The sequence below is a fragment of the Myotis yumanensis genome, unplaced genomic scaffold (genome assembly GCF_028538775.1).
Source record: "Myotis yumanensis isolate MYYU_CA2020_CCGP unplaced genomic scaffold, mMyoYum1.0.hap1 SCAF_6, whole genome shotgun sequence".
Taxonomy (NCBI): domain Eukaryota; kingdom Metazoa; phylum Chordata; class Mammalia; order Chiroptera; family Vespertilionidae; genus Myotis; species Myotis yumanensis.
In genome coordinates, this window is record NW_027223757.1 from 92182908 (window position 1) to 92196321 (window position 13414).

General features: G+C 43.3%; 1 protein-coding gene across 1 annotated transcript in view; it reads right to left on the reverse strand.

Moving 5' to 3' along the window:
• Positions 1 to 113: 113 nt before the first annotated feature.
• Positions 114 to 13414, reverse strand: part of BLTP3A (bridge-like lipid transfer protein family member 3A) — a gene marked incomplete at its 5' end in the record, with an annotated part of 41503 nt that continues 28202 nt past the window's right edge. The window contains 7 exons of the mRNA XM_070418729.1: positions 114 to 4660; positions 5101 to 5168; positions 5296 to 5404; positions 5836 to 6098; positions 8100 to 8250; positions 8335 to 8489; positions 10485 to 10681. Of these exons, the coding sequence (XP_070274830.1) occupies positions 4535 to 4660; positions 5101 to 5168; positions 5296 to 5404; positions 5836 to 6098; positions 8100 to 8250; positions 8335 to 8489; positions 10485 to 10681 (1069 nt within the window). The remainder of the gene's footprint in view (positions 4661 to 5100; positions 5169 to 5295; positions 5405 to 5835; positions 6099 to 8099; positions 8251 to 8334; positions 8490 to 10484; positions 10682 to 13414) is intronic.

The following is a 13414-nucleotide window of genomic DNA, read 5'->3' on the forward strand; positions in this document are numbered from 1 at the left end:
ACTAGAGCTATTAAAATTTAGTATCAAAAAGAGTACTTAAAGCACTTAAGAACAATGTAAAAGCCTATATATTTCAGATTTCTTATAAATAGATATAACACAACTAGTTCTGTTTAATAAGTTTAATTTGTTTTCAGGTGGTTCACAGAACCAGTACACTCCAAGTTTGATTAGATATTGCAACATTAAAGTTTCCCAATACTGACCACTATTCCAGTTCATCAGATAAATTCTCATTGTTTTCCTCAAATGAAGGGGAATGGTGTGACCTTTCCGTGACAGTGATTAGCAATAATAAGGCTACAGTATTAGTTGGCAGTCCCCAGGAATTCTTTCCTCTCAGTGTCACAGGGAGGAGGGCTTGAAGCTGCTCTGGAGCTTTCCATTCGGTGGAGCACCCTGAGTGGGGAAAGACTCACAAAGTTGGGCAAATCTGACTTAGTATCTTACTAGAATCATGGTGTTCAACTTGTCCTTAGCCAATGGAGAAGACACTTCAGTGGGGCTAAGAAGTGGTGGTAAAAGGCTACCTCTTGACCAAAAACTAAAGAACCAAGAGGGACTAGGGAAACAAACAAACATTCTCAGTTCTAACAGGAATATTTTTAAGTTATAGGAACTATATTTCAATGTAAGATACTGGACAAGGCTGGAACTTAACAAGGGAGAAAGTTCACATGCCAAGTCTGGCCACTTAGCAAAATCTCCCAGTTGAAGACTAAGAGTGCTTCACCTTGTGTCTGTTTAAGAGATGGGGAAAATAATCCCCATCCAACAATAGCTACTACCCACACCTCCCCAGAGGTGACCAGGAATATTCTTATCCTAGCAGAAGGTGGGGGAAGCCATTGGTGAGAGGATAGTACATCCACCAGAATCTCTTGAAACTTAATAATGACCATGGTAAATCACAGCTTTTGCAGTTCTCAATAACAGGATGCTACCTGCTAGCTTATGCAGCAATGTTCAGTTATTTCCATGGTTTTATGGTGTTTTGGCTGATTTTATATGTTTAGTCAAGTATTAAAGGAGGGAAAAAACACAAGCCCTTAGTGTAAAGGTTAAAATGGAAAGTTCCCGTATCACCACAGCAATACCTCAAACAACCTTCCCACCACCCTCCTGAACTAAGGGGAAGCTCATGTAAGTGGGTCAAGTTATGGGATGTGTGAGGGGTGGTGTTTACGCCTTGGATATTCCATACGCAGGAACCATTTCTTTTAGAACCATGAAAAAGTACATAAAGTTGAGGCCCATGGCAAAATCAAGGTCAGATTAAATATACAGCAAAAAGCAGCCAACACAAGAATGGAACCCACACCTTTTGTCTTAAGAAACTAGGTTCATTATTCCAGTAGTTGAAAACAATTTAAGATTGAAAACCATCCCTGCAGCTCAGCTGAGAGATTTACACCAATGCAAGTGCACTAAAGCATATCTCCAGTACATCCATGTAAACAGGAAATGTAGACAGTCACAGATGAGATAGTTGTAAATGTTTACAGCCGAAATGCTGATGTGCAGTGGCTGGCGTCTGGGAAGTGGTGCTGTCATCACTCCAGACGATTTCGTGAGGTATTATTTCTTGTTCAGAGTCTTCGAGCTCCAAGGCAGAAATCGTAAGCAGTCCAAAGGAGCTGGTACTATTTTTTCCTTCCACTTTTTTCCTTCACATTTATCCTGATAACCAGTTCACATTTCTTCATTATGAAAAAAAATCTTCCTTCCACTGAAGAGAAGCAGGAAGTTACACAAGATGTTTACTAAAATTCCATGGGACAATGACCCCGACCGTATTTCCTGAGGGATGATTTCAAGATACAATGGCCAAAGCTGCTGTATAATGGAAGTCAGATATAGGGCTCCATTTGTCACATGGACCAGAGCCCCAGAAAGGCAAGAAACTGACTGAGCTGGCTATTAACGGGGTTAACCTTGGTATTGCCCAGGTTGTTTCTACTGCCTGCCATCAAGCACAAGTTCTTAAGGTAAAGGTATACCAGGCAATGCCGATTAGGCATGTTCTTCGCATGGAGGGATGCCAGAGGGATATGGTGGGCCAGGAAAAGAGAAAGGGAAGAAAATCAGTGTGATTTTAAACGAATTCTGGTGAGCCTACGGTTGAATAATTCCATTTTCCAGGGACTGGATCTCCCTCCTCCCCTTCCAAGACTTTAGAAATGCCGTACTTGAGAGGACTGCTGATCCATTTGTTCTCCATTCTGCCTTTGAAGAAGCATTAAGGGAGTCTGTAGAGTCGTATTTCACCAAATAGCCCCAGTGGCCTGCAATTCCTTTCGGGGGCCTACACCATGCAAGGACTCCCTACCCCTCCTGCGGCCCCGCACAGGTCCTGCCAGCGACCTTGACACCGAGCCCCACAAGTTTCTGATTTGCTATGAGGAGTGCTTCCTTTTGCCTAAGGCTCTGCGGTGCAGCCCGAGAGCTAGTATTTCAGGACCTGGTGAACATGTCCTTCCTCTTGCTGGATGTGTGATCAAACACCACCCTCCGCTATCATCGTCCAAGATGGGTCCTCATCTAAGTGCCTCCACCCCCCATCATTTTCGCTGCTCTCTGCAGCTGTATATTTTAAGTAAGGCCCGAGGTGCACATGTGCATGGCCGTGTGAGGTCCTTTTCTGGGTTGCCTCCATGTGCCCTTGCTGATGATGTAATTGGCCTTTTGGCCTCAGTAGCACATCGACCCTTCCCCTCAGCAATGCCTCCGTTTCCGTCCTGAGTTTTAACAGAGCGCACTGCCTCGTCGGCTGCTGTGCTGTTTTCTGTAAGTGCATTCCTTCACACTCACCTGCACTGAACCTCACCTGGTCACTTTCCTGAGTATTCACAGCCTGGCTTGTGGCCCTTCTGCAGTTTTGGGGTGTGTGTGTGTGTGTGTGTGTGTGTGTGTGTGTGTGTTTAAAGTCTCTTCTGGTTTACCTTTCAATGCCTAGAAATAGTGACATATGATTGCATTGTAATATCCTGCTTTCAGGTTATGAAAATATTAAATAAGGTTCAACCAAGCATCAATCAGTAGGAAACTTCCCCTGTTAACAGTCTTTCCAGAAACATGTTTATTCTTAAGTCTCTAAGTTGTTTCCTAAGCATGACAAAGTATTCCCATAATCTCACAGTAACTGGTGCTTTTAAACTGCCTTAATGAAGAACTTGACAAAAGTTCTTTAAAAGTCTGAACAAATTAGATACTGTTCCTTCTTGAACACATGTTTCTTTTTATCCTAAAAAATCTATAATATATAAGTTGGGCATGATTTCCCACAGGGAAACATTTTACCTTTCCTTCAATAGGTCAATGTGATTAAGACTTTACTGACACTACTAAATCACTAATTTACCATCCTGCAGATTCAAGGTGAGTTAGCTGATGAGTTTCTGTCCAATCAACACAGTCTGAAGTACACAAAACAGTATAGATGAAGGTAGTGTTAGGAAGAATTAGGAAAGAAAGGAGGAAATTGCGCTTTTTGGGGGGTAGGGGTCAAAACCTAGCTAGGATGAAGGGTATTTTTTTTTAAGTCAAAATTACATAATTTTAAAAGCCACAGTGATAGAGGGGAGTGGGGTGCAACAGACTAAGGTGTTTATGTTATAGTTTAAAACACACTTTCAGCTCCCAAACCAAGAGCTAAGGAGAGCGCTGGTAGAAAGTCATAGTGCTGGGGAAACAGCTGTGCCAGGGGCCCTGGGGAGACAGGAAAGCACCTCCGAGGTGCAGCCGCAGAAGAGGCAGCATTCTAGACAGGCACCTGGGGCTCAGAACCAAGCTCCCCGCTCATCCCTACCACCTCATGCCTTCAACCACCTAACCCAGAGTGATTATTATTTTGACTTAAACTTCAAATAAATTGTGTTACAGAAGGGAAAGCTGCTGTTGTTTACTTTCTACCACAGCCTCACAATGACAAAGCCTAACAAAGGAAGCTGAACCCTGAAAAATCTGATTGTAATATCAGCCAAGAAGATATGAGCTTGGTTCCCTTTCCAAAAAAAGCAGGGTCCCGGTCTCCCTTATCTCGTGCCCCTCCTGACTCCCGCCTTGCTGGCTGCTTCCTATTCCACTCTACCCCTGTGGCCAGAGCTCAGGCAGGACTGTTCAGGTCTGCTAGGAAGCTCTAGGAAGAGAATCTTTGGTGGCTCTGTGGGTGACTGAGGAGGTGAGCACTTCCCCTTGTTCACACAGGTTGTGGAGGAAGCAAATGTCTGTCATGAAACCATGCAGTGAAATGGCCCTGCAGTGTGGAGAAGATGCCACCTAGTGTGCAGAGGACCCAACAGCAAGACCTGATGCGTGAGCCACGCACAAAGCTGCTCCCAATTTCCTGGAACATGGTCATGCTTGGCCCTATCTGCTATCCCAGTGACAACCCATAGCAGAAAGGAGTTAAGTACGCCCGGTCCCTCTGGCATCCTTAGCTCAACTTATTCAACACTGGAGGCTGCCGTCTGTCACGGGTGCTGATGTTGCTGGTGACTGCCTCTCCTTGGCACAGATGGCTGAGCCACAGCTGTCAGAGCTCAAAGAAGGGGTTATATTTCCTAAGCTCCTGGAAAAGTTTGTCTTTATCCTGGTTGGCATTGGCCAATGCTTGTTTAGTTTCTATAAGTTCCTTTTGTAGGGTAGACAGTTCTTTCACCTGAGGAACAATAAGTCATTCAGTTAATGAATAAAGTAACAAACTTGAAAAAACAACAACACTCAGTACGGGAACAAGGTGGAAGAAAGATCCACAAGTTTGGCCAATGGTCAAGAGAACCCAACGCGATTTTTTCTAGAAGCCTAATCCTCTCTTCAGAGTTCATCAGTTAGAGGGACAGCAGCTGGAAGATCTGTGATCAGCAACCATCCTTCCACCACCAGCTCCTGATTTACATCCTCTATTCAGCGCATCTAGAGGCTGCTACTAGGTGACAGAGCCCAAACCACCCATCCACGTACAGCACGAGAAACCTTTCCAGCCTTCTGGGTTTTACCAGCTTCTGCGACTACAGTCCCTAGGGGCTTATGGGGAAGGTACTGTTCAGTCAGGTCCTCTCCCTGTTGTCCAAAAGCCTCCCCTGTGAACACCAAAAATACCTGTTCTTTTGGGGGCTGTCTCTTTTCACTGTTAGGTACTTCAGCTGATGGTCTGTCCTGAGCAGCAGCTGGAAAAAAAAGTAAAGGTTCTAAATGACAAGTTGCTGCCCAGATGCAGACAATTCCTAGTTGTCACCTATTCCCTTACAGGAGGAGAAAGACAGGGAAGCCAGGGGGCTGAAAAGCCCAACTCACCGCCTACGTGGAACACACCATCATCACTCCGCTTCAGCACAATATGCTCCATGGCTAGAGTGATGGGCACGGGGCCTGGAGACGTTGGGTAGATGGGGGGGATATCATCCTACAGGAAAGAGGGAATGCATGATGCCCCAACCAACTCAGAGCAATCAGGTAACAACCCAGGCTTCTCCCATTCAGTCTGAAGCACTGCTATATCATCGTTTATCCACACATTCTTGCAAGGGTGTGAGAGGCAGCAATGAGTCTCTCTAGAGATGGTGAAACTGAGGATCAGATAAACTAGGGATTGCACACAATCATGCTGCACGCCAAGGACAAGGTCAGGGCTACAGACAGGTCTTCTGACCTGAACACAGGACTTTTTGACAACACAGATGTATGTAGAGCTATAACACTGACAAAGAATGCGAATATGCTTTTCCTCACTCACTCCTCACTCCTTTTACAGTGACAAGGCAAGAGGCTAAAGCTGTCGCTGCCAGAATTCCTGGCCTGATAAAGTCTAGGGTGAAAACCCAAAGACTCTCTCACCTTCAGGGTGATCCGGGAGTTCAGGAGCTCAATCTGCATGGGAACTACCACCGGAATCTCCTCATCCTCCAAGAAGGGCCCCAGGCCATTGAGCACTGAGGTGAGCAGCTCAAAGTCACAGCCTTGAAGCAATAAATGCAGGAAGCCATTCTTTGTGGCCAGGGGGGAATGAACAGCTGCACCAGGCCCCACCTCAAAGCGAAGGCCCACAGCTGGCCTGATGTGGCAAGTCTTCGAAGTTGAGGATTCTAGAAAGCTCGTACCTTTGAGATGACAGAAGGAAAAAATTAATTAACTAATAGTCAGGGACTGTTCTAAACACTTTACGTATATATAATATTCATAACAACCCTATGCCAAAAGTATTATCATCCTTCCCATCTTAGAGATGAAGGAACTAGGACCCAGAGAATAATTGCCCAAAGTTACACCACTTATAATAGCAGGACAGGATCTGAGCACTAGCAGCCTGACCACGAAGACCATGGGCTCGGCTCCCTTGCTATAACTCCCATGGTGGGTCAGGAGGGAAAGGGCCAAAAAAGCTGGCCTTGCTAGGAATGGCCAAGGAGCTGTAACCGGTTTGGCTGTAATCAGCAATGGAATGGCCAAGGAGCTGTAACCGGCTCAGTGGATAGAGCGTCAGCCTGCGGACTGAAAGGTCCCAGGTTCGATTCCGGTCAAGGGCATGTACCTTGGTTGCGGGCACATCCCCAAAGGGGGTGTGCAGGGGGCAGCTGATCGATGTTTCTCTCTCATCAATGTTTCGAACTCTCTATCCCTCTCCCTTCCTCTCTGTAAAGAATCAATAAAATATATTTAAAAAAAAAAAAAAAAAAAGAATGGCCAAGGAAAGCTCTGAAAACATAAAACCCTCTACTCTGCTAAATTTGAATGTCTCTTCCTTTCTGTCAAGTCTTGGTCTTCCCAGATAAAGGCACGCCTCTCTGATAAAGCCAAGCAGGATCCATGCTAATCTCAAAACCACAAAAAACAATCTCAGCTATAGCCAAGGATATGGAACAACCGTGTACTTACATACTGCTAATGGTACAACCATTTTAGAAAACAAACTGGCATTGTCTAGAACAGTTAGAGCTATACCTTCCCTAGTGACCTAGAAATGATATCCTCAGGAACAGAACTCTGGAGAACTCTCCAACATACATACTAGAGACATGTACAAGGATGTTCAAGGCAACACAAAAATACTGCAAACAATCCAAATGCCTGTTCAGAATAGACTGAAGAAGTACATACAGTGATGGGTACAAGAGGTATTTGAGGGGTGATAGGGATGATTGCACAACTCCGTAAACGTACTAAAAATTATTGAACTGTACATTTACAGTGAGTGAATTTCACAGTATGCTGTTTTATAAAAAGCAAAAATTATACCCCCAATAAAGCTGTTTTTAAAAAGCAAAAAGTAGTATATTTATACATTAGAATATTACATAGTAGAGACAATGAATTATCGCTAACTCAACAGCCTGGAAGAATCTGAAGAATATCATGTTGCTTGAAAGAAGTAAATCACAAAAGAATATAAACTATAATTCCACTTAGAATAACTCAAAACCCCACAAAGCAAAATAATACATTGATACAAACACATGTGAAACTGTAAAGCGAGAGAGTAACAAATACAAAATTCAGGATGCCGTGGCTCCCTCTGACAGAGGAGAGGCAGAGGTTCAGGAGAGGAGTCCAGGGCTTCAAAGTTAATGGCACTATTTTATTAAACTAGGAGGTGGGTACGTGGATTCACTGTATTGTTATTTCTTTTATACCTTACATATACCTTATAAGTATTCCTTAGTATTTACTGAATATTTTAAAAACCAAAATTTTAAATGAAACATGTAACACAAGCCCAGATTTTTCCTGTCATCTTTTAAAGTCTAAATGATAATTCACATCAAAGGATTTAATCTGAGTGACAGAAGCTCCTTGGTCAGATATAATTTGATGTGAGCAGCCACACGAATGAATACATGGATACTGTCCTCATGCATAAGCTTAAGGAGCATGTGGGAAATGAAAATGAAGACTAACCTACTACTGAATGCAAAGCCCCAGAAAGAAGTTCCTGGCAAGAAGGCGGCTTCGTTGGGAGTCCTTCCTCCCCCAAATGGCTACTGGAGAGAAAGGCTAAGGGCTTGGCTAGGGCAGCTGCCACTGGAGCAGTGACAGGAACCAGTTAAGCTCTGGCTGCCCCAGACAAATCCCACCAGCTTGCCTGGAATGGCCGCCCTCCTTACCGGGGCACTGTCCATGCAGGAACGGCCAGAGTCCCACGGTGCCCAGGTGCTGCAGGCTCAGTTCCTCTGCTTGCAGGGCCACAGTCAGGTCCTGACCACGTACCTCAATCCCCAAAGACACCTCATTTACCTTCAGCACCAGAACCGAGACCTGTAAAAGGAGACTATCTTAGCTGATTCCTGAGCTTCCAGCCTAGAGCCTGCCCTCTGCAGAGAAGGAAGGAGAGCAGCTGACCGGGTGAGGATGGAGGTCTTCCCCACTGGGTGGGGCCAAACTATTGGCCTCCGGTGACCCCTGTCCACAACTCTCCACGATGGAGCTCCCTTGAACACCAGCACTGTCCAGGGCACTTGGAAGAGATCCTGGTGGAAGAGATTCTGAACCAGACTCTGCATAAGAAAGACAACAAAAGAATTTGAGAGTCAAAAACTTCTGTTCAAATACAATCTCTAAAAACAATGACAATTGCAAAGACAAAACATGACATTTATGAGATTAGAAATTTGAAGACTAACTACATATTTGATGAATTTAAGAAATTAGTTAATTTTTAAAAGTGCAATAGTATTTTGTCTATAATATTTTAAAAGTCTATAAATGGAAGCAAGTCAAGTGTCCATGGATGGATAAATGGATAAACAAAATACGAAGGAAATTCTGACACATGCTACGACGTGAATGAACCTTGAGGACATTATGTTAGGTTAAACAAGATGGTCACAAAAGAACAAGTACTGTATGCTTCCACTTATATGAGGTACCTAGAATGGTCAAATTCATAGAGAAAGAAAACAGAATGATGGTTAACAGGAGTATAGGCATAGAGTTTCATTTTTTCAGGATGAAGAGTTCTGGAGATGGACAGTAGAGATGGTTGCACAACTATCTGAATGTACTTAATGCCATTGAATTATAGTTAAGAGTTAAGATGGTCAATTTGTGTGTCTTTTACCATAATTAAAAGTTTGTATTTTCTAGAGATGCATAATGAAAATATTTGTGGATCAAATGATATGTTTGGGATTTGCTTCAAAATAATATGGGAAGAAGGGAAGTGGGCAGAAGTATGTATGAAACAAAAATGACCATGTGTTCTTAATATTTGAAGCTAGGTAATGGGTATATGAGGGTTCATGACTTCATTCTGTCTATTTTTATATATATTTGAAATTTCCCATAAGAAATGAATAATAATAATAACAGCCCAGTTGGGGTGGCTCAGTGGTTAAGCATCCTACAAACCAGGAAATCACAGTTTAATTCCCAGTCAGGGCACATGCCTGGGTTGTGGGTTTGATCCCCAGTGTGGGACATGAAGGAGGCAGCCAATCAGTGATTCTCTCTCATCACTGAGTGTTTCTCTCTCTCTCCCTCTCTTTTCCTCTCTAAAATCAATAAAAAATATATTTAAAAATAATAATAACAAAACATGGGCACACACCACTCAGCTTAAGAAACAGTACATTCTCTTTTTTTTTTTTCATTTAGATACTTAAGGAACAATTTTTTTTAAAATATATTTTATTGATTTTTTTTACAGAGAGGAAGGGTGAGGGATAGAGAGCTACAAACATCGATGAGAGAAACATCGATCAGCTGCCTCCTGCACAGCCCCCACTGGGGATGTGCCCGCAACCAAGGTACATGCCCTTGACCGGAATCGAACCTGGGACCCTTCAGTCTGCAGGCCGACGCTCTATCCACTGAGCCAAACCAGCCAGGGCCTTAAGGAACAATTTTTTTTTTTAAATACATTTCTACTGATTTCAGAGAGGGAGAGGGAGAGAGAGAAACATCAGTGATGAGAGAAAACCATTGATCGGCTGCCTCCTGCACGCCCCCTACTGGGGATCGAGCCACAACCAGGCTAGTGCCCTTGACTGGAATCAAACCCAGGACCCTTCAGTCCGCAGGCCAACGCTCTATCCACTGAAGCAAATCAGCTAGGGCAAGGAACAATTTTAAAAGTTTGCTTTCCAGTGTAATTTCCTATGGTAATTGATCTAATTCCTAAAAGTTATTTGTTTTGTCATAGACAAAAAGCTCCTAGTTATTTTTCAATAATAAAATACATAGTTAGGCAAAAACCAGACAGCACACACACACCATAACACCAGTCACAAAACTAATGCTATGCTGCAGCTCGGTGGCTGTCAGACTAGGCTCGTTCTGTGATAAAGGCCAGGCACTAAACAATAACCTAGAAGATGTGGGGATAAAGCTAGCCACAAATCCATTAAAATTTCTCTTTTTTCTGTTTTGGTTAAGAAAATGTCTATTTTATCAAATTTCAGGTCCTTCTGCATCCTACCAGTCTGAATACAAGCAGCAGAAAGAACCCTTTCTGGACTTCTAGAACATTGGCTGGCTCTGCTTCCACTTACCAGACTCCATGAGCATCACGAACCCATCACTACCATCGCTGTCTACTGAAATCCGGTCTTCAGGGCCACTGCTATCCAATGAGACACCATCAAATGACTGCTGAGACACTGTCCTCTTCATGGAAAAAAATCGGAGTCGGGAACCACCTCCACTCACAGGGGCTGCCACCTTCTCCTCTATCTTGGCCATGGTCTCCCTGTTCAAAAACAAAACCCACAGATGTGGCTTCAGAAACACTGTTTCGTTCCCTTGCAATATCCATCCCTTCAGCCCAGACAGTTATTATATACATACACTTTGATGTCAACTATTACCTACTATAGAGGGGAGGAGTGTCACACCATTTTAAGAGGTGACCTTTATGAATCCTCATATTCCAGCATTTCAAGCTGCATAAGCAGCTCTCCCTTATCAACATTCAATGTCAAGGTTATATATATAAGGTCATCCCTTCTAGAGAAGAGAACAACTACCTACCTACCTACAGCCCATGCTAATGAATAGCTACCTAATGAACAGCACTTGAATCCACCCACATTCATTCCACAAGTATTTACTGAATAACTTCCGCATACAAGGACCAATCTAGGCACAGGGCAGCGGTGGAGGGTGAATAAAGTGATGAATAAGACATCCCCTGTCCTCAAGAACTTACTATCTAGAAGGCAGGAGGAGACTCAAACATAAATAACACTCTATGGGAGTAAGTTACACATACCATAAGAGAGGGACAGAGGTACAAGCCAAAGGCCAGGCAATATCAAAGAGGGGGAAAGATGAGGAGAAGGGGATCAAAAATGGCTTTGTGGAAGGAGACGGCATTTGAGTTGGTCTTTGAAGGACTGTGAAAGAGGTGGGGAAAGAGCATTTTATGGTGAAGAAACAGCATAAGCAAAGGCATAGAACCAGAAAACAAAAAGTCCCTTTAGAGACTAGTAAGTAGCTCAGCCCAACTGGAGCATAAATTTTGTTAGGGAAAGAAATGGAAGATAAAGTTAAAAAGGCATAACATCGTGAAAAGAAGCCTTCAAGTACCTTTTTTTAAAAAATAAAATATATTTCTTTATGAATATCAGAGAGGAAGGAAGAGGGAGAGAGAGATAGAAACATCAATGATGAGAGAGAATCACTGATCGGCTGCCTCCTGCACGCCCCCTACTGGGGATCGAGCCCACAACCCAAGCATGTGCCCTTGGCCAGAACTGAACCTGGGACCCTTCAGTCCGCAGGCCAACGCTCTATCCACTGAGCCAAACTGGCTAGGGCTTCAAATACCTTTTAATCCTACTCTCCCATTTTACAGATGAAGAAACTGACTCATGAGTAAAGATGAATTTTTAAAAACCCAAATCTAAAAAAAAAAGAAAAAGAAAAACCCAAGACTATTACCTTCTTGCAAAGCACTTTTTTTTCACTTTACCACATGGTCGCAGCCAAATTACAGAAAACCCTGGGTGAAAGATTATATATATATGAAGGTGCTCCAGCTGATTCTGAAGTAGGCTTACATCTGAGAATCCCTGCTCTAGGAATTGTGGGAAATCTCTGTACCTTCTGCTCAGTACTGATATACTCTAAAGAAATACAGTCGATTATCCTCCTATTTAATAAAAGGCTAATATGCAAATTGACCAAATGGCAGAAAGACCAGTCACTATGATGCACACTGACCACCAGGGGGCAGATGCTCAACACAGGAGCTGCCCCCGGGTGGTCAGTGTACTTCACTGCCCAGCTAGAAGCGGGGCTCACAGCTCGCTAGTGCAGCGGCGGTGGCAGGAGAGGCCACCTCCGCTGCAGGCAGGCGGTAAGAAGCAAGGGGTCCTGAACTGCGAGAGCCCCGGACTGTGAGAGGGATGTCTTACTGCCAGCTTAGGTCCGATCCTGAGGGGTCCCAGACTGTGAGAGGGCACAGGCCGGGCTGAGGGACCCCCCTCCCATCCCCAGTGCACAAATCTTGTGCAGCGGGCCTCTAGTTTAAAATAAATAAATAAAAACTGTAAAGTGCCATGTGATTTATGCCACACGAAATATTTCAATTCAGGAGATATGAGGAAAAAGCCTGAAGGTTTTAGAGTAGGGAAATAACAAGATCATACCTGTGTTTTAGGAAGTTTGACCTGGCTTTTTCTAACAAGTTAGAAAGTAAAGACTTCAATGAGGAATTCAATTAATTGTTTTCTAAAACAGTTGACATTTGGGGACAAACAGGAGCAACTGATGTGAGATTCCCTCAATGAGGAACTGGGGGTAGGGCTCAGCAGTGTTTTCACAAGTTCTCCAGCTGATTCTGAAGCAGGCTTATGTCTGAGAATCCCTGCTCTAGGAATTGTGGCTCGAACTTGACCAACAACTGAATGAGCAGAGTCAAAATGTAGAACTTGAATGAGCAGACTGATGATACCAAAAGGGGAAAGAACTGGTCTGGGGAGAGATAAGGAATTTAGCTATATGTATGTGAGGTTCCAGGCACTCCTGGGACATCCCTTGGAATACATGCAGTATATACTTTTAAATGAGTAGGGGAAGGAAGTCAGGATTGAAAATAGGGAATATAGCAGAAGTGAGGAAATGGATAAAATAACCGAGAGAAAGAGCATTCAAAAGCACAGGCTGATAAAATCTTCAGAAAGTTTGGCAAATGCATCAAGAACTTTAAAAATGTTTGTAGTGTTTGAACCCAATAATTCTATTTCTAGATTTAATTTGCATAAACAGTATTGTTCACAAAAATAAGGACATTTAACACAGCATCGGTTCTAGCTGAGAAAAATGGAAACAGACTAAATGAGTTACCCCTAGATAGTGGAGTGGATGAATAAATCATGATACAACAGTTTGCTAGAACATAATAGAGCAATTAAAAATTATGCACACATAATTTTGAATAGGAAAATGAATGGGAAAGTATTCCCAACAAAACATTAAG